This window comes from Felis catus, chromosome D2 (assembly GCF_018350175.1).
Source record: "Felis catus isolate Fca126 chromosome D2, F.catus_Fca126_mat1.0, whole genome shotgun sequence".
NCBI lineage: Eukaryota > Metazoa > Chordata > Mammalia > Carnivora > Felidae > Felis > Felis catus.
This window is the reverse complement of record NC_058378.1, coordinates 76,086,111-76,107,681: the sequence shown is the minus strand read 5'-3', so window position 1 is coordinate 76,107,681 and position 21,571 is coordinate 76,086,111. Positions and strand designations below refer to the sequence as shown.

General features: G+C 40.4%; 1 protein-coding gene across 5 annotated transcripts in view; it reads right to left on the bottom strand.

Annotated features, from left to right (window-relative positions):
- Positions 1-21,571, bottom strand: part of SEC23IP (SEC23 interacting protein) — a 43,980-nt gene that overhangs the window by 12,864 nt on the left and 9,545 nt on the right. For all 5 annotated transcript variants that reach the window (XM_023241010.2, XM_023241011.2, XM_045040758.1 and 2 more), the window contains exons 5-13: positions 19,604-19,693; positions 17,396-17,516; positions 15,793-15,882; positions 14,398-14,539; positions 12,815-13,023; positions 12,115-12,233; positions 11,434-11,586; positions 10,069-10,164; positions 5,007-5,204 (exon numbers count right to left, since the gene is read on the bottom strand). In XM_023241010.2, coding sequence (XP_023096778.1) covers positions 5,007-5,204; positions 10,069-10,164; positions 11,434-11,586; positions 12,115-12,233; positions 12,815-13,023; positions 14,398-14,539; positions 15,793-15,882; positions 17,396-17,516; positions 19,604-19,693 — 1,218 coding nt within the window. The remainder of the gene's footprint in view (positions 1-5,006; positions 5,205-10,068; positions 10,165-11,433; positions 11,587-12,114; positions 12,234-12,814; positions 13,024-14,397; positions 14,540-15,792; positions 15,883-17,395; positions 17,517-19,603; positions 19,694-21,571) is intronic.

Genomic DNA, 21,571 nt, shown 5'->3' with positions numbered 1-21,571 from the left:
AAAAGGGACTAAAAACTCTCTCTTTAAAATCTTCACAGGCTTCTCCATCTTCTGTCTATATTTCCCCTTGTTGTACAGCATAGTATGTACAGTACACATTAAGCATTCTATTTACTGTGGTTATAAATTACCCTTAAAACTGCAGACTCTAGCTTCAAACCGCCTGGGTTTGAATCCTGGCTCCACGCCTCACTATGTGACCTTGGGCAAGTTTCTTAACCTCTCTTGCCTTAACCTGTTTCCTCACCTATACAATGGGGGGTCATAACAATGCCAAACTCATAATGGGGTTAAAAAATCAAGAACCTAATCCACATGAAGGGCTAAGCACAGGGCCTGGCGTTCACCAACTGCTACTTCTATTCCAGCGACCATCTTCGTTTGTTCAAGCGAGTTGCTTTCCATTAGGAAAACGATGTGCCCCCAAAGAGCTGTTTTGGGACAGCTTGCATGGAGTGTCGCAGCCCGCTGAGAACTGTCGAGATTAAGAAAAAGCACCTACATTGGTGCCACTCTACAGTTTGCAAAGCTCTTCTGTTTGCTGCCCAGTGGCAGGATACAGGCCTTTGTCACCCGAGTACCCTGAGAACGAAGAACAATCCCCACGTGCACGACAGAGGCCCACTGAAAGGGATGTAGGCAAGATGATCATGTCACCCCTTGGATGAAGATGTCACTTCTCGGATGAAGACGGTTAAGCTCAGACAGGTGGCACCACTCACCCGAGAGCACTCAGCCGGGGTGGCAGAACGAGGACTTCTCATTCCCACTCCGATGCACCCTCGACTACACTAGGCTGCCCCTTCCAACAAAGTGTGGACTGCACACGCCTTGGCTTGTCCTTATATGTGCAAATTCAATGGTTTCTGCTACTGATGAGGGCCACACAGGATGTGCTCCCAAGATTACCCACTTCCCCCAGCTCCAGACAAGAAAAAAAGAAGAAAATCCAAAGCTAAAAGGAAAAATACCAACCAGAAAAGGTTTTTACCACACAGATGACAAAGACCAAATACCCTTAATATACAGAAACTCTTCGATATCTGTGAAGGGAAAAAGAACTCAGCAGGAAAGTAGGTAAAATCAGCACTTCTACAAAGAAATCATGCCAAACAGACCTACGAGCCAACAGCTAACTTGTCTAGTGCTCAGAAACACAGCGAGGCGCCATTGTCCCCACAAGGTTATCAGATCAATGAAATACTAGAAAGAAAGTAAAAGTCCTCTGTTTTCACGAAACAGTTATTTCTTCAGAAGAAAGAGACCAAAGTGACAGCACTGACTATCCGTAAAGGACGCATGTGTAAAGGGTAGCACCAGTGTCAGTGAGGAGACCGGACGGGGGTCAATGCTATAAACTGCTAGCCAGAGTACAAACCAGCACAGCCTTTTCAGGGGCAAGTAGACAGAACTACCAGAATTTTGTGTGTACGTTCTTGGGCCCAGCTATCCCACTTGTACTTATTTAGCTAAAGGAAATAACGAAGAACGTGCACAGAAAATTGGTTTAAAAGTGTTTATCACTGGGTGGCTCAGTCAATTAAGCATCTGACTTCGACTCAGGTTATGATCTCAAGGTTGGTGAGTTCGAGCCCTGCATGGGGCTCGCTGCCATCAGCATGGAGCCCGCTTCAGATCCTCTGTCTCCCTCTTTCTCTGTCTCTCCCAGGCTCACTCTCCCTCTCTCAAAAATAAATATTAAAAAAAAAAAAAAAAAGTGTTCATCACCGGATTACTTAAAAAGGTGGAACACCAGAAACTGCCTACATGTCCAATGTTCTGGGTGAACTGTGTCCCCCACAAGGTACATAGCACTTCCTCAGACCTTATTTGGAAATAGGGTCTTTACAGCGGTAATCAAATTATAATAAGGTATTCAGGTGGGCCCTAATCCAACATGATTGGTGTTACTATAAAAAGGGGAAATCTGGACAAAGACACAGACACATAGAGGATGCAGACACAGGAGGAGCCATGTGAAAACAGACGCCTGGAGAGCTACATCTATAAGCCCAGGAGCCCCTGGAGGGCCGCCAGAAGCTGGATGAGGCAGGAAGGGTTCTTCCCCGTAGGTTTCAAAGGGAGCGTGTCCTGCTGACACCTCGCTAGACTTCCAGCCTCTAGAACTGAGACAATAAGTTTCCGTTGTTTAAAGCCACCCACCGTGCGACAGATACTTGTTACGGCGGCCCGAGCAAGCTAATACATCCGGTAACAAGTAAGTGACAAAATAAATCATTATCTTTCCAAACAGTAATACAAGGCAGTCATTAAAAATGACAGAAATATTTAGACATGGGAATATATCCATAATATAGTGTTTGAAAATAGCAGTAGAATGTTTTGGTAAAACACTATGTAGTATTTTCCCATTTTTATTAAAGCATATATATATATAAATATATGCTTAAATAAAAGTCTAGAAGGGCTTGTTCAAACACTTCACAGTGGTTAGTTCTGGCTAAGGAGAATATGATGTTATTTCTTTTCTCTTGCTTAAGCAGAGTTTCTTGGCTTTCCGGCAACAAGCCTGCACACAGGCTATTGTCCACACTGCCCCACAGGCCTTTGGATAACAGACCCTACTTGCCCACATTGGCCCACCCCCCACAGAGGTGGCATGTGACTTGGGCTGGGTGAATCAACTTGTGCCCCATTCCCCAGGCAATATGAATTGGCCAAAATGGACTTATGACCCAAACTAGGTCAAGTAAATTTTCCTAACTGGACCAACCAGGGGAGATTCCTTTTCCTCTGTGGTCATAAAGCTATAAGGAAAGGAACATACAGTCAATGACACCCATGAGCCCAGGTTCATGGAGAAGGCCAACTACCAGAGAAGGGCATGCAGTGAGAGCGTCCTGGTCACAGGGAGTCCCTGGTTCCACAAATCTTCTGTGCTCTGATCCTTCACAGTTAAATGAGGAAATACCTGCCCTTCATTTGCTAAAGTATGCTCAAGTTCGCTCATGTTTAAAAAGAAAGACATTTTAGAGGTGCGTGGGTGACTCAGTAGGTTAAGCATCCGACTCTCGATTTCCTCAGGTCATGATATCACGGCTCATGGGTTCGAGCCCCACATCAGGCTCCACACTGACAGTGCAAAGCCTGCTTAGGATTCTCTCTCTCATTCTCTCTGACCCTCCCGAATTCTCGCTCTCAAAATAAATAAACAAACTTAAAAAATAGTAATAAAGGGTTCCTGGGTGGTTCGGTCAGTTAAGTGTCCAACTTTGGCTCAAGTCATGATCTCACAGTTTCTTGAGTTCAAGCCCCACATTGGGCTTGACGCTAATAGTGCAGAGCCTGCTTGAGGTTCTCTGTCTCCTTCTCTCTCTCTGCCCCTTCCCCATGTGAACTGTCTCTCTCAAAGTAAATGAATAAACATAGGGCACCTGGGTGGCTCAGTCGGTTAAGCATCCAACTTCGGCTCAGGTCATGCTCTCACAGCTTATGGGTTCGAGCCCCATGTCAGGCTCTGTGCTGATAGCTCAGAGCCTAGAGCCTGCTTGGGATTCTGTGTCTTTCTCTCTGCCCCTCCCTCGCTCACGTTCTGTCTCTCTCTGACTCTCAAAAATAAATAATAATAAATAAATAAACTTAATAATAGTAATAAGTAAAAAGAAAGACATTTTAAAAAATGCAATCTTTATCAGTGAATGGGGTTAAAAGCTTGAATAGACTGTAATAAACACCTTGTTCCATTTTCTGCCTTCTTTAAATCAGTCATGAATTCCTTTATGATAAGGAACCTTAGAGACCCAACTATAAATACACTCAAAAATACAATGTCTATAAAGATTTTAATACTCCCAAGCCACTGAGATACAAGTATAGTAAAGTATACTATTAAATGAAGCACCACTGACTCCTTGTTTTTTATAGAAATTTTCTGGAAAAAAAAAATTTTTTTTCTCCAAGGGAAGAATTGTGAATACTAAAAACTGTAAGTCAAGTGAATGCAGCAAGTTTCTCTCACAGGAATCTAAGGATATATTAGTCTCCCCTCATCCAAGGGGATACACTCCAAGACCCCCAGTGGATGCCTGAAACCTCAGATAATCTGGTACACTATATACCACGTCTTTGCCTACGTATCTGCCTACATACATACCTACGACAGTTTAATTTATAAATTAGGTACAGTAAGACATTAACAACGACAATAAAATGGAACAATTGCAACAATATACTATAATAAAAGTTATGTGAACGTAGTGTGTCTCTTTTGAAATATCTTCTTGCACTGCACTCAGCCTCTTCTTGTGATGATGTGAGATGATAAAAGGTCTACGTGATGAGGTGAGGTGGGGGACGTAGGCATGTGACGTAATGTTAGGCTACTGCTGACCCTCTGACCATGTATGTCAGAAGGAGGATCATTTGCTTCCAGGTCACGGTCGACCTTAAGTCACTGAAAACTGCAGGTAACTGGCGTCTACTGTGTTCAGAACATAATTTTCTTTCTAAGTACTGCCACTCTGTTGCTGATGGCTATGAGAGACTAATACTATAAAATATAAAGTACTGCTACAAAATAATGGAAAAACTGAAATGAAAACAATTTCAAAAGTAGTAACGTTCAGTACACAATCCCTTACTTGGAACATTTCCATGAAAGAAGCATACAATCCTACTGAATGCAAATCAGTTTTCTCCATCGCCCCCCATAAATGTTGAATTTTTAAAGAATTTAAAGCCAACTCGGGGCGCCTGGGTGGCTCAGTCGGTTAAGCGGCCGACTTCGGCTCAGGTCATGATCTCGCGGTCCGTGAGTTCGAGCCCCACGTCGGGCTCTGTGCTGACAGCTCGGAGCCTGGAGCCTGTTTCAGATTCTGTGTCTCCCTCTCTCTGACCCTCCCCCATTCATGCTCTGTCTCTCCCCGTCTCAAAATAAATAAAACATAAAAAAAAATAAAATAAAAAAGAATTTAAAGCCAACTCAAATAAAAAAGATATACGATTCCAATATAAAATTTGCAGCCCTAATCAACATATAAACTTACCTGCCCAGTGCCAACTTCAAAAGACTCATAATCAACATGCACAGAAGATACATAAGCACCAACTGGAAGTTTCCTCTTGGACTCATTAGATTCTGAGGGGAGAGAAGCCGTCTCTTTAGCTTTCTGAGCACTTTCCTCTTGCCCTTTTGTCGAAGCAGCCATCACTGCCTTCTTCTCTGATGCTGCTTTTTTCTGTTCCTGTGAAACACCAACAATTCATAACATAACCCTGAGGAAAAGTTCAGTTAATCAGCTATCACTACGGAACACGTTATGTCGATGGTAAGGAATCCTCAGTCATTTCTTAGGCAGTGTGGTGATTAGAGAAATGTCCTTTTTAGAGACACACCCTAAATATTTAGGAAAGAAACACCAGGATTTCTACAATTTACTTTAAAATTCTTGGGGCGCCTGGGTGGCACAGTCGGTTAAGCGCCCGACTTCAGCCAGGTCACGGTCTCGCGGTCCGTGAGTTCGAGCCCCGCATCAGGCTCTGGGCTGATGGCTCAGAGCCTGGAGCCTGTTTCCGATTCTGTGTCTCCCTCTCTCTCTGCCCTTCCCCCGTTCATGCTCTGTCTCTCTCTGTCCCAAAAAAAATAAATAAAACGTTGAAAAAAAAAATTTTAAATTCTTAAGAAAAAAGGGGCGCCTGGGTGGCTCAGCTGGTTGAGCATCCGACTTTGGCTCAGGTCATGATCTCACGGTTCGTGAGTTCGAGCCCTGCATCGGCTCTGTGCTGACAGCTCAGAGCCTGAAGCCTACTTCAGATTCTGTGTCTCCCTCTCTCTGCCCCTTCCCTACTTTCTCTCTCTCTCTCTCTCTCTCTCTCTCCCAAAAATAAACATAAATAAATAAAATGCTTAAGAAAAAAATGACTAAGAGACTAAGAAAAACAGCAAAACAGCAACAGTTAAATCTAAATACTGGCTATCATTATACTATTCACTCTACTTTTCTTTTTTTTTTTTTTTTAATATATGAAATTTATTGTCAAATTGGTTTCCATACAACACCCAGTGCTCATCCCAAAAGATGCCCTCCTCAATGCCCATCACCCACCCTCCCGTTCCTCCCACCCCCCATCAACCCTCAGTTTGTTCTCAGTTTTTAAGAGTCTCTTATGCTTTGGCTCTTTCCCACGCTAACCTCTTTTTTTTTTTTTCCTTCCCCTCCCCCATGGGTTTCTGTTAAGCTTCTCAGGATCCACACAATCACTCTACTTTTCCATAGAACTTAGATTTTTAATAAAAAATGCCAAATTCTTCCTTTATGGTCTCAACTTTAGACAGATTAAAGTACCATATAATTGTACAATACATACTTCCCATAAAGATATGAATTTGGGGAGAAATTTCTTCATTCAACATGTTTACACCCATCATGTCTACATGGAGCCACTGACCAATTTTCCTCAAAACCATTTTGGGAAGAATGGACGAGCACCCTACAGCTAGAGTCGCACAATGAAAAAACTACTCAGAGATAAAAAGGAATGAACTGCAAATGTTGCAACAACTGGATGAATCTGAAAAACATGATTGTGAGTAAAAGAAGCCAGATACAAGAATATATGATGCTGATTCCATTTATGTGAACTTGAAGAGCCAGCAAAACTCCACAATGATGGAAACCAAAGTAGTAATCGTATGGCAGGAGGAGTGGACTACAGAGAAGCATGAGAGAATTATCTGATGGCAGAAATGTTCTAACTCCCATCTTAGGTGGTGATTACACAGGTGCAAAAACGCTCAAAACTTCCTGCGCTGAACAGAAGACCCACGTATTTCCATGAGTAAGGAAGTAACCAAAGCGTTAGGAGCCTCTGTGGAACAGGTGTGCCTCTGCAGTAATGAGATCAAGTCCACTCACACTGGTTTGTGAGCGCAGCCTGACACAGCAGCCTGACAGAGTCAGAGGAACGTGAGCAGCTGCCACGGGTGGACTGGCCTGTTCACCACAAGCCCACATCTCAGCGGCCCTCGCTCGCCAGGCTGCACACGACTGCCTAAGTCTCTGCTTAAAAGGGCGCCTCAACATAACAGCTGGCCAAGCGATCTTGTCTATGAAGGGCTTCCAAACACCAGGAAATCGGGAATCAAGTCTAATTGGTTAATTCTTAAGCAAAAAGAGAATACAGAACTCTCTGCCAGCCTTCTTTTCCACTTCCCAACACACCCCCATCATCTCTCACTGAGTCACTAAATAATCACAATGACTGCTCTGAGATGTGTAACAGCCCCTCACTGCCCCACTGCCCAACAGCAGGGGTTCGAGAACCGCGTCCCCTCAGAAACTGGAGCAAGAGGTTTACGGGGGCTATATGAAACTATGGCCCAATTCACACACACAAAAATTTTTTTGATGAAGTCAATCCAATTTAAAAATGGGCAGCGGATTTAAATAGACATTTTCCCCTAGAAGACACACATACACATGGCAAACAGGCACACGAAAACGTTCCACATCACTCATCATCAGGGGAATGCAAATCCAACGCACAATGAGGCATCACCTAACAAGTGTTAGAATGGCTATCGTCAACAACGGCAAGAGATAACTAGTGTTGGAAATAACGTGGAGAAAAGGGAAAGCTTGTGCACTGTTCGTGGCAATGTTACCTGGCGTAGCCACTACAGAAAACAGTATGGAAGTTCCCACCAAAATTAAAGGTAGATATACTATATGATATCTAGAGGGATAACCAAATCAAACAAAACCACGGTCTCGAAAAGACATCTTCTACCCCCATGTTCATTACAGCATTTTTTACACAACAGCCAATATATGAAAGCAACCTAAGTGTCCACTGATGGATGAATGAATAATGTTTTGGTGGGTGTGTGTATAAATCTGTGTGTGTGTGTGTCTGTGTGTGTGTATATACACGTAGGAATATTACCTACCAACAAAAAAGAAAGGAATCTTACCACTTGCAACATGGATGGACCTTGAGGGTATTATGACAGGTGAAATAAGAAAGAGAAACACAAATGCTATATGATCTCACTTAAGTGTGGAATCTAAAAATCAACAAACTTATAAAACTTGAGAACCATTTGGTGTAGCCAGAGATAAGGGCTGGAGGGTACGAGAAATGGGTAAAGGGGGTTAAAAAGTACAATCTTCCAGGTATAGCATTTAAAAAAACTTTTTTAACCAAGCTGATAATAGAATTGTTTCAATTTTAAGCTGACCTCCAATTTTTTTTCCTTTAGCCCTCCATATCAGCCAGTAGGCCCTAGCCAATAGCAAAAGAAAGCAAATGTTAATGGCAAAACCAGGAAGGAATCAAAATGTTAAAAACTCATTTATTACAGACACATTGCTCATGGCTGAAATTTTATAATGTGGCTTATGGTACATATTTTTAAATTTTAACATGTCTAAAATAAAAATTAAACTTCAGACTAAACAGATGATTTGATACTAAGTCGTAATTTGTGACAGAACTAATAAGCAGGAGAGTATTTCATGGTATTTCTTTAAAAGCACCATGACTTTTATGGCACCTAGGTGGCTCAGTTGGTTACACATCCAACTCTTGATTTTGGCTCAGGTCATGATCTCCTGGTTTTTGAGATCAAGCCCCGTGTCGGGCTCTGCACTGACAGCTTGGAGCCTGCTTAGGAGTCTCTCTCCCTCCCTCTCTGCCCCTCCCCCTGCTCACATACATATGCACTCTCCCTCTCTCTCAAAATCAATAAGTAAACTTTAAAAAAAAAAAAGTACCATGACTTTCATGGCCATAAAAACATGCTTGAGAACCACTCCCTTATAAAAGAAAATCCAAACTCCAACACCTGCCATTCCCGCCTCCAGGAAACTTTGTCCTACAGTATTCCCAATTCACCTGTTTCAGCCCCAGGAAAACACAAGCCCACTCCTGGAAAGCCATCTCCCCTAATCCTCTCTCTCCTTCAAGCTCAAGCATCAGCATTTGGAGGAGTCTTCTCTCCCCATTCCCAGCCCCTTCTCCCCAGGCCAGAAATACCACCCCTCCCCTGGCTGACAGCACAGACGACGCTCTGTTCCAGGACCAATGCATCATTTGTGGTCAAATCTCTGCCCCTAACTAGACCACATAACCTTGTTCGTCTCCAAATCCCAAATACCGAGCATGGTGCCTGACCCAAAAGGTATTCATAAGATGCCGAATAACTCAACTACACAAGCTAATCGTAACAAATCAGTTCTATGACTTTATAGTCCTATTGCGTATAAAGTGACGTATGTGAAGTTCCAAACACGTGACACAAATAGAAGAACCACAGAAATTCAAAAGATGGAAGGACCAACATAGACCATGATAACAACAATAAAAATAAAGTAGCCACCCTAAGTGCTAATTTCTCTAAGTATTGAGAAAATCTGTCAAATTAATTTAATAAATGAAAATTAAACAAGTGAGTTTTTTCCCAGTTGTTCTATTTCTTTCTGTATGCTTTTTAGTTATGGCTTTGTTTTGTATTGTTAAGAATTTTTGCTTTTTGGCTGTTACTAATTTAATGAGATTTTAGTGGTCTGTTCTTGTTTCTTTAGATGGTGAGGCCTGAGAAGGGAGAACATGAGCTAACATTTACTGGGGGCAGAGCCGACACGTATGACGTCATCCTCACTGCAGCTCTATAAGGAAGGTAGCATCATTCACATTTTAGAAATGAGGGAAACAAAGGATCCGAAAAGTGAAGCAAATTGCTCATGAGTAAGTAGCTAATAAGTAGTTGAACTGGGAACTAGGGTGACCCATCCATCTTCCTGTCCAGGGCCTACCCAGTGTTTGCACCAGGAAATCCCCAAATACCAATTTTAAAACTGCAAGTCCTTTGGCCTGGGAATTCTCTCAGTTCCAGGAAAATCAGGATGGTCAGTTACCCTAACTAGGACTGAAATTCAGCTCTGGCTGCCTCCAAAGTCTGGGCCTCCGTCAACATGACTGTGCCCTTGGGCAGGGAGCACACCCGCTGGCCTAACCATACCAGTATCAACACAAACTTCCAAAATACAAAGGAGCTAGTCAAAGATGGGTTTGGGTTTCTATTTTTAGGGCGGAAATCAACTTTACCAGTTTAACCGCTTTCTGTTTTACAAAGTTGGCTATCTTCTTTCTGGGTCCAAGGGGTATGCCCATCTCCTTCAGGTCATCAACTGTGCACATAAGCTTTAAAAGGAAACAGATAAGCACATTAGTTAATTGGTCTAATGACAGATGAGCTGCAACTGAAATAAGGAAATGATAACAAGAACCCATATCACTGAAAGCAATCTAAGATCCAGTCGATTTTTTAAAAGTCCATTTGTTTTTAAATCATGGATTAATTTAGCTCGTAAAATCTGGGGCCTCCACATCTAAACCACTCTATTTATTTTTGGCTGAAAATACATGCGTGTTGTACAAAATTCAAAAGCTACAGTCGAGCAGACAATGAAGTCTCTCCCCTCCCCTCCTGTCCTCACCACCCCTCTCAGCAGCCACTGTTGACAATCTGCTCTCCTTCCAGAGACACCTTCTGTATACACAACACCTATGTGGTTTTCCTTGTATGTGTAGCCTGCTATACAAACAGGACTAAACTGTGCACTTTTCTCATAACATACCTTGGGAATCACTTCACACCAGTATTTCTGACACTACCTTATTTATTCCACAGCTGCAGGGTATTCCATTGTGTGCATGCACCATTAATTATTTCACTGGTGCCCTACTGGTGGACATGGAAGGTGTTTCTGAGGTTTTGCTATTATAAACAGTGCTGCAGTGAATACCCTTGTAGAAATTCTCGTGTAGGGGCGCCTGGGTGGCTCAGTCGGTTACGTGTCCAACTTCGGCTCAGATCATGATCTCACCATTCGTCAGTTCGAGCCCCAAGCCCCACATTGGGCTCTGTGCTGACAGCCCAGAGCCTGGAGCCTGCTTCCGATTCTGTGTCTCCCACTCTCTCTCTGTCCCTCCCCTGCTTATGATCTTTCAAAAACGAACATTAAAAAAATATATACATATATATATAATAGTTTTTTTTAAAAATTCTTCTGTAAACACTTTTTTTTTTCTTCACTTATTTTCCTACTGTGTTGATGGGCTTTGTGGAACTATTTTGTAGGAGCTTTAAATAATAAGGAAATAAACTCTTTGCCCAGAAAGGATGTTCCAAATATTCTTCTTAATCTATTGCTGGCCGTTAGATGTTGTTTAGGGCATCTCCTGCTATGCAATCTTTCTCTTATGGCTTCTGGGTTTTGTGTCCTACTTAGAAGCATTCCCAGATTATACTAAAAAACAAACAAAACTCCTGCCTTCCATTTTTTAAACATGTAAGTTTCTGCCTTATCTGAAACGTATTATGACGTAAGAATGTTCAAACCATTCTTAACGTTTGATCTTACAGGAAAAACAATTTCAAACAGAAACGAACGAAACTATCATCGGTACCAGAGATTCCATGTCAATCTTTTCCTTTTCAAAAGTGCTAACATATTCAGAGAGGCTAAGTGCTTCCAGAGTTTCTTGCAAACTTAGGACTTCTTCATTTTCAACATCAAGGTCACAAGACTCATCCAAAGTCAGCTTTGACTCTTCAGGCATCTTAAAAAAAAAAAAAAAGTCAAGGGAACATTACAAAGCTCAGAAAAACTTCCACAAAATGTCTCCTGACCTACAGAAAATCTTAAACAATTTTGCTCCACAAAGAAATCCATTTTAGGTAGTTTATCATCCAAAGTTTGAATATTCTGAAAAATATAAATTTAATAAATCATTCTCACTCCCATTTTCTACAGTAATTTGCTTAACATTTTTTAAAATCCTAAACTTTCTTTCACATTTAAATTTATAATCCAGAAGAAAGAAAAGTGAGAAACTCCAACAAGCTACATGATCCTATCATACTTATAAACCTCAGGATAATTTGATTTATAAAAACATTTCAGGAGCACCTGGCTGGCTCAGTCAGAAGACTCATATGACTCTTGATTTAAGGATTGCGAGTTCAAGCCCCATGTTGGGTGTAGAGATTGCTTAAATAAACTTTAAAAAAAAATTTTTCCGGGAAAGTTCAGACTTTAATAAACTGTTCAGCTTCACTTCTAAATCTGAATGTTAATCAGGCCATACCTGCTTTTCCTGAAAATGTGGCTGCTTCACAACTCCATTAGCAACAGCAAAAGGCCCAGGAGACTTTGACAAATTCAAATCTTTTTGATTAGATAGGATGTCAAATAATATTAAAGAACCTAGAAAAAAAATTGCATTTTGCTTTATAATGTATTAATAATTTTGTAACACTAATTATCATTTTTTTTTTTTACAAAGTCCCTAGGCAGAAGTCATACAAAAGTTAAATGTCATTCAAGATCTGATCATCAATATCATTGTTTTACCAAATAGCAAAATAAACTAAAATACAAAGCATTCCTAGGTAATTGAAAAGCAAAAGCAGAATCTAACTAGACTCACCGCATTCATGTTTACCCTTTATAAAACTTAAAACCTGGGGCACCTGGGTGGCTCAATCGATTGAGCATCTGACTTTGGCTCAGATCACAACCTAATGGTTCGTGGGTTTGAGCCTCGCGTTGGGCTCTGTGCAGACAGCTCAGGGCCTGTAGCCTGCTTCGGATTCTGTGTCTCCCACTGTCTCTGTTCCTCCCCCACTCACACTCTGTCTCTCTCTCAAAAATAAACATTAAAAAAAGAATTAAAAAAAAATTAAAACCTGTAATTCTAAATCTCACACTAACATTGTCACCCTCTCTAAAAGCAGTGAGGACTCAACAAAAATCATGTTTAAAATGTGGATATTTGACAGTTTTACCTAAACTGTGACCAGCAACGGAGACTCCTCCTTTAAAGTCTGGATTCCGACTCATAAAAAGTGCATGTAGACGGTTGATCTCCATGCTCACTTTTTCCACAATCGTCTGACAGTAGGTGGGGCTATTGTAAAATAAAATATCTAGCAAGGTTTCATTGGTAAAGTGACGAAACCGACCAATACTTGGTAAGGTGATTTTCTTAATATTCCTGTTTAAAGAGAAGAAAAAGTATATTCAGTCAGTAGCCACCTTAAACCTATAGATTTTTTAAAGTTTAGATCCTGATTTCTAAACACACAATGAATAAAGGAATCCCATAGGCTAATTATGAGCTGATTCTGTAGACAGTTATTATAAATGAATCAAGATAAAGCAAAAATTATGTGTGCCTATAGCTATACTATGACTTTGGGGCTTCATGAAGAGTTATTACATAAAAGAACGCCTACATAAAAACTTAAATTTTATTTTTAAAGATGAAAGGCTACTCTTCCATTTTTCTTCCAATTAAGTGGAAATGAGGACACCTGACAAAAACTGCAGCGGAAAGGACAACAGGGAATGTAACAAAGAATCAGAAAGCAGCTTCATGCACTGAAAAATCTTTCCTGATTTGAGAATGGAGGTAGCCAAGTTCATGAACATCCACATGGAGAGAAAACACCCTCATAATAGGGCCTGCCTGGAATAACATATGGAATAACACAGAATGCCATTTGTAGAATTAGTTTTATTAAACTACGTGCCTTGAAACATTATGATGTTCACTAAAACCCAGACATGTTATTAGCCCTGTGCCCCAGCAGAAATGTTTACCTCAATCTGTGTTTCTCAACTGGGAGCATTCAAAACTGAGTGGGACACTAACTTGTCGTAGTGCCTACAGAGTGCTGCTGGTCTTTAACAACGACTGGAGATGTCTTTGGCTGTTATGGGTTCGAGGCCAGAGGAGGGGGTGTGTGCTGTTGTTGTCTAGTGGGTAGAGGCCAGGATGTTCCTAAATGTCCTACAACATACAGGACAGCACCCTGTCTCAACTACTACAGGTGAGAATAGTATTCTAAAACTGGCTTAAATTCCTTAGATTCTCAGGGCACCTGGGTGGCTCAGTCAGTCAGGTGTCTGACTTCGGCTCAGGTCATGATCTCACATCTCATGGGTTCGAGCCCCACGTGAGGCTCTGTGCTGACAGCTCGGAGCCTGGAGCCTGCTTCGGATTCTATGTCCCCTCACTCTCTGCCCCTCCCCCGCCTCGTGCTCGGTCTCTCTCTCTCTCTCTCTCTCTCTCTCTCATAAACATTAAAAAAAAAAATTCCTTAGAGTCTCTTATTTATAATAGGAACACATACATATGCTTACACACATGTGCAAAAACACACATGTAAACACACACAGATAAGTAGCATATAAACATTAACGGCCAGTATTTAAATCATATGTCAGGGCAACTAGAACATTTAAATAAAGGACTGTATTTGTTGAATATATCTGTTGAAGCTACAACAAACTATTTTATATTATGGTTTAAATCTTGAATCTAAGTGTGACTAATCCGAACGACGAGTTATCAAAGTCCACAAACCTGTCAACACCTGTGGCGTCCCCACCCAAGGAACTGTGCCAATGAACAGGAAGAAACTCCACTCTGCTTACTTTCCGATCGTCTAAAGATTTCTTGAAATGTGTCTGCAGCAATTTCAGAGAAACCACCCGAAAATCATCCACTTAAAAAAAAAAAAAAATTCAGGAAGACAAATTAAATAGGTTAAATTTTCCCAGCTTGACAGGTAGTTAGCAATTCCCATTAACTATGCCAGTATGCTTTATAACAAACTTCTTAAGAAAAAAAAATAAGAATGACAAAATCAGTCCAATAAAGAAAAAACCCAACTTTTAGGAAGCTCTTTTCAACTTTTCAATAGTTTAGAGGAATATGTAAATGAATTAACTACCACTTCTGGAAGGCAGCATGGCACTATGGGTACAGACTCTGGAATCAAACCACCTGCCACTGGACCCCTGCCCAAGAACCCACAGACCACGAAAGCAGAGAAGCTAACTTGCGCTTACGGGCCTCAGTGCCGCACCTACCGGTGCAGAGGACAGACACCCCCAGGGTTTATTGGAGAGGTAAGTAAAATGACACACGCAAAATGCCTGGCATAAACCAAGTATTGAATAAATACCAACTATTATACAAATACAAAAACAAAACTTCAAAAATGTAAGTAAACAGGCAGATTCACTGTTCCATTAAACAACTTCTTTCAACTAATTCACTTTAAATTTAAAGCTCAAAGCATAGGTATTCCCAGTTGCTAGACGTGCTTAGGCAGAGGGTGTCTGTCAGGAAAGGCTAAATCATTTCAAAGATCTCCCTAATTCTAATTATTCTAATTCTTCACAGTCTAGGATTTTATGAGTTACACGTATCCTAAGAGCAAATCAAGTACAAATTATTTCCCAATGACCATTTAAAAATCTCCCCTTACAGTTCCTCAGCCGGTAGTACACAGCTGGAAACTATCTTAAAAATGAACATTTAGGGGCACCTCGTGGCTCAGTCGGTTGGGCGGCCGACTTTGGCTCAGGTCATGATCTCACGGCTTGTGAGTTCGAGCCCTGTGTCGGGCTCTGTACTGACAGCTCAGAGCCTGAAGCCTGCTTCCGATTCTGTCTCCCTCTCTCTCTGGCCCTCCCCCACTCATGCTCTGTCTCTCTCTGTCTCAGAAATAAACAAACATTTAAAAAAAAAATTTTTTTTTAATGAACATTTAGTTTTGAGTGAACAGCTCTATCTTAGAAAATATTTTGCCAGGTATTTTCTATTTGTTTTAACATAAGGGTGTCACCTTTTGAATGTCTCTGAATAACACCAGAAAATGATACTTGTTCCAAGAAAAAAAAAAAAAATGAACATTTCAATGTTCTTCTGTTAGTTCTCCAGTCATTGCATGAAATAAAATGACTAACTTACCACATTCAATAATGCTTCTAAAGCGCAAGTCACACACAGGTCCAATGCCATGCACCATGAACACCAAATGGTCAACCCGAGGCATTTCCCCTACAAAAGAAATGCATACATGGCTATATACATGCAATATTATAGATATCCCTTTTGTCACCACAAACTGGGCAAAGAACTGTAGGACCCTTCCATGCTAATAAGCTTTATTACTCTCTATGAGATGAGAAGAACAAAGCTCAAGGTCCATCTCGGTAAGTAACAGTGAACTAGACCAAGAAGTGGAGGAAGGTCACCCCGATCCCAGAAGTTATGAGCATGTGATAATCATTAGTTTTGTGCCTACTGCATCTCCATAACCTTTGTGATTTCTTCAGGATTCCCCAGGAGACTAGTAAGTCCCACATGGAAAAGCAATATGCCAAAATAAAACTTTAAAATATATCCCCCAGTGGGGCGCCTGGCTGGCTCAGCTGGAGGGGCATGCAACTCTTGATCTTAGGGTTGTGGTTTCAAGCCCCACACTGGGTATAGAGATTACTTAAATAAATAAATGTAATTAATTAAAATAAAGCATTTTCCCCAAATCCTTCCATTTCCCTATACAATACATACCCTGTATCAAGAGCATCTTCAAGATATATATAAGAAAATCAAGTTAAATCTATTATCTTACTCTGGCATATAGGGACATCTACAAGTTAAATTTACTATTTCACTCTGGTTATTTTGTTCAGATTCACAATGAGTACATTTATTTTATAATTTCATAAGACAAACAAAAACGAAATACGTAATTGTCAAAATAAAATGTGTATATTTTTTAATGTTTATTTTATTTTTGAGAGAGAAAACGCGCGTGTGCGTGCCAGTACAAGCAGGGGAGGGGAAGGGAGAGGGGGAGAGGATCTGAAGCGGGCTCTGTACTGACAGCAGAGAGACCGATGCGGGGCTCAAACTCGCCAACCACAAGATCATGACCTGAGCAGAAGTCAGACATTTAACCAACCGACCACCCAGGTGCCCCTGAAATGTGTCATTTTGAATGGTGCAACAGGAGAAACCAAAGCATATACACTGGAGCAGGGGTTGACCAAACAGGCCAAATCTTGCTCACTGCCTGTTCTTTACAAAGCTTTACTGGAACACAGCTATGCTCATTTGTTTATATAGTTTCTATGGATGCTTTCGCACCGCAATGGCAGAGTTGAGTAGATGCGACCAAGTCCATATGGCCTGAAATATTTACTATTTGCTCCTTAACAGAAGAAGTTTGCAAACTTGCACTGGAGTAATACAAGGTAGGTAAGGCATAACCAAAAAAAGCCCAAATGTATTGCCAAAAGCCTGGTTTCAACCAGCAAAGTGTTTCTTCACAACAATACGTATTTTAGAATTTACATTACATGGTTTGTATGTCTTCAACAGGATTCTCAACTTAAAAATTAAGAGAGAGAAAACAGGATAAAAAGAAAGATATGTGCCAACCTGGCTGATTTCTGCATGTTACAGCAGGTATTCCTAATAATTGCTCCCTTTTTCATCATTCTAAAAATGATGCTACAATAGAGGAGTTGAAAAAAGACCTTGGCCCTAAGCAAACTATACACACCATCAGGAATTTCATCAAGGTTATCATCAATTCCACGCTTTACAACCCTGGGCCTTGTCTGTCCATCTTGTGTGGTTCCCCATTCATCTGGCACTGATGAAGGCTGGAACTGAACAATAACCTTCAAGACATGACAGAAGGATTATGACAGAGCTCACGACCAAGTGCATTTCCACTACAGGCTAAATAATTTATTTCAATACATACTAAACTACTTCATAGTATGAATAATTTATAAATCAAGTACTCGTATTGTTCTCCCAACACCAATTTTATAACAGTCCTGCTAGAGTTCATTAACCATTAAAACTAGGCAAATCAATACCATTACCTCCAATGCGTATACTGGAAAATACTACAACTAAATCAGAAGTAGTATACCTTGATTTTAAAAATGAAACGTAATAATCCAGGGTTATGCGTAAGAAATTAAGGAAAAGTTACCTAGAAGAGAAAAATCTTTGCCTAACAAAAATATTTAAGGCATAATCCTTTAAATAGCAAGATTCTCAATTAATTTACAAAGTTCAATTTCAATGCCAAAAACTGATATACCCACCACTTTTTAGGAAAACACATATTCTGTTAAACCAACTGTTTTGAACTTAGTCCTATGTCACACAGAACATTTTCTTCAAAAAAAATAAAGGATGCAAGATGGTATGCAAAATGTTTGTGTTTGCATCAAAAACAAATGAAAAACAAAAGGTTAAGAGTAGTTACTAACAGGAGGAGAAAAAGGAAATGCAGAGTAAGAGGCTTTTATTCTTGATTTGATACCTTTTTATATTGTTTCAATTTTGTTGGCAAATGAATGTTTTTATTTTTATTTATTTCAGTATCAATAAGAACTACAGAAGTGATGAGATTAAAATTACTTTTGTTTTCTTTTATGCTTTTCTAAAATAAATAAATAAATAGCCTATGTTCTGAGAAACTATGGTATGCCAAGTACTATGCTGGATGTTTTTGTAGAAATTACTTCATTTTATTTAAAATATGATCCTGACCCTGGGAAGATTGAAGTAAATCTTATCACAGGTGAGGAACCTGGAACTCAGAGAGACTAAGTGTGGTAAATGAAAGACCACCACTAATCAAGACCTTAAAAAAAAATAAATTCATGGAGACAATACGAACAAAAATAGGAAGAATATATTTTTAAAAGGTGAGATGAAACATCATCAAGTGGAGGGTGGGTAAACTATGATGCACACTAAACTTTAGCGGACACACAGACATCCACAGCCTCATGAGAAAAATTCAAACTTCATTTTTGTTTCTACGATCAATGTGAATAAGTAAGCTTTTAAAAGCCACGTGCTTGTTACAACTAGATCCCTACAGAAGTTAACAAAAATGAGCATTTATCTACAAATCAAAGCCACACTGAGATACCACCTCACACCGGTCAGAGTGGCTAAAATGAACAAATCAGGAAATTATAGATGCTGGAGAGGATGTGGAGAAACGGGAACCCTCTTGTCCTGTTGGTGGCTGGTGCAGCCACTCTGGAAAACAGTGTGGAGGTTCCTCAAAAAAATGAAAAATAGACCTTCCCTACGACCCAGCAATAGCACTGCTAGGAATTTACCCAAGGGATACAGGAGTGCTGATGCATAGGGCACTTGTACCCCAATGTTTATAGCAGCACTTTCAACAATAGCCAAATTTATGGAAAGAGCCTAAACGTCCATCAACTGATGAATGGATAAAGAAGATGCGGTTTGTATGTACAATGGAATACTCCCTGGCAATAAGAATGAAATCTGGCCATCTGCAGCAATGTGGATGGAACTGGAGGGTATTCGCTAACTGAAATAAGTCAGGCAGAGGAAGACAGATACCATATGTTTTCACTTGTATGTGCATCCTGAGAAACTTAACAGAAGACCATGGGGGAGGGGAAGGGGAAAAAAAAGTTACACAGAGGGAGGGAGGCAAACCATAAGAGACTCTTAAATACTGAGAACAAACTGAGGGTTGATGGGAGGTGGGGGAGAGGGGAAAGTGGGTGATGGGCATTGAGGAGGTCACCTGTTGGGATGAGCACTGGGTGTTGTATGGAAGCCAATATGACAATAAATTATATTTAATATAAAAAAAGGAGCATTTATCAACCACATTCAATAAAATCTTTATTGAAAGGAACCTTACACTTTTAATATCTTTTTTTTTTCCTTAACACTTTAATATCTTAAACATTACCTTTGGATTGTGCATAACGATGGTCTCTCCACTTGGGAACTCTAATCTACGGTGCCACTGATTGGTGGTTACTGCTTTTTTATATTCAGCCTAAAATAACAGAAACATATAAGCCAAGAAGACAAATCTATGCCACGGTGAGAAAAAGTGTGGAAGAAAAGTAGAACTATGATGATGATAAAAATAATGTAACAGCAGTTCTCATGTACTATTTATCATCCTTGTCTGTCATTTTACGTACATTATCTTATTTAATTAATTACTCTCAACCACTCCTAAATAAGATTATCCTCAGTACATACAGGAGAGAACAAAGGTTTACCCAGTCTATTAGTTTCCTAGAGCTGCTATAACAAAGTACCACAAAATGAATGGCTTAAAACAATAGAAATGTACTGTCTTGGAGTGCCTGGGTGGCTCAGTCAGTTAATCCTCCGAGTTCAGCTCAGGTCATGATCTCACGGTTCGTGGATTCGAGCCCCGCATCAGGCTCTGTGCTGATAGCTCAAAGCCTGGAGCCTGCTTCAGATTCTGTGTCTCCCTTGCTCGCTGCCTCTCCTCCACTTGCACTCTGTCTCTTTCCCTCTCAAAAATAAATAAACATTTAAAAAATTTAAAAAAACAAAAACATAAAAAAAAAAAAAAATGTACTGTTTCACAGTTCCAGAGGCTAGAAGTCTGAAGTCAAGTGTCAGCCAGGGCCGTATCCCTCTGAAACCTATAGAAGACTCCTTACTCCTTCCTTGCCTCTTCCTAGCTTCTTCTGGTGCTTTGCCAGCAATCTTTAGTGTTTTTGCTTTAAAGATGCAACACTCCAATTCTCTATTTTTACATGGTATGATGTCAAGTCATACTGGATTAGGGGCCCAACCTTTTCCAGAATGATCTCGTCTTCACTAACTATACCTGCAAGCACCCTATTTCCAGGCAAGATCACATTCTGAGGTGCTACAGGTTAGGGCTTCAACATATCTTTTGTGGGGTGCAAAGGAGGACACAATTCAACCCCTCAGTAGACATTTTAAGTTCACAGCTGCACGAGATCGCAGGCGTAAAGTAGCACGGGCAGAACCGCAGTTCACTCCCACCCTCAAATTTCTGACTCCAAAGACTGGACTGTTGAACAATCTTCTTTCTAGGGAAGATTAACATTTTAGGGGCCCCTTTCAACGTTAACACAGTGTTGTTTTAATGTTTTCTGTTAGTGCCAGTTATCTCAGTTTTAATAACTACTACATTAAAAAATAGTAAGTAGGAGCGCCTGGGTGGCTCAGGCAGTTAAACGTCCAACTCTCGATTTCAGTTCAGGTCACGATCTCACGGTTGGTTGGATGGAGCCATGCGTCAGGTTCTACGCTGACAGCCCTGAACATGCTTGGGATTCTCTCTCTCTCTCTCTCTCTCTCTCTCTCTCTGCTCATACCTTGCTTGCACGTGCTCGCACATACCCGCTCTCTCTCAAAATAAATAAAAGTTAAAAAAAAAATAGCAACTAAAGTGTTCTGTATCTCATTTCCAGTGTACGTAAATTGAATTCATTTATTAATTCAACCATTAAGTAGAATTATCGTAAGAAATGAATGCAATTATGTGAAACAACATTAACCACCAGTTTTAGAATGGCTAAGTCTTAAAACATTTGTTTCTATTCCGTTTTCTATTTATTTTCAAAAATCAGAAGTTAAGCTCAAGTCTTTTACTGAACAGTGATCAGAAAAGAATCCATATGCTTGGCACGTGCTTTGAACAACAGATCCCAGCAGACTAAGTTGGTTTGAATGTTTGATACAAGTATCTAGTTTCTAGATCTGTGATACGCCCCTATAAAACAGTCTACCTTCAGCTACTGAGGCCATGATTAGCACCTCATCTGAACAAAGGCACCACTGCAAAAGCAATCTTCTCTGTGAACAGCATCAAAACAGGCTCTTAAAAAGCCTGCTTCGTTGTGAATGGTGTCACGTGAGG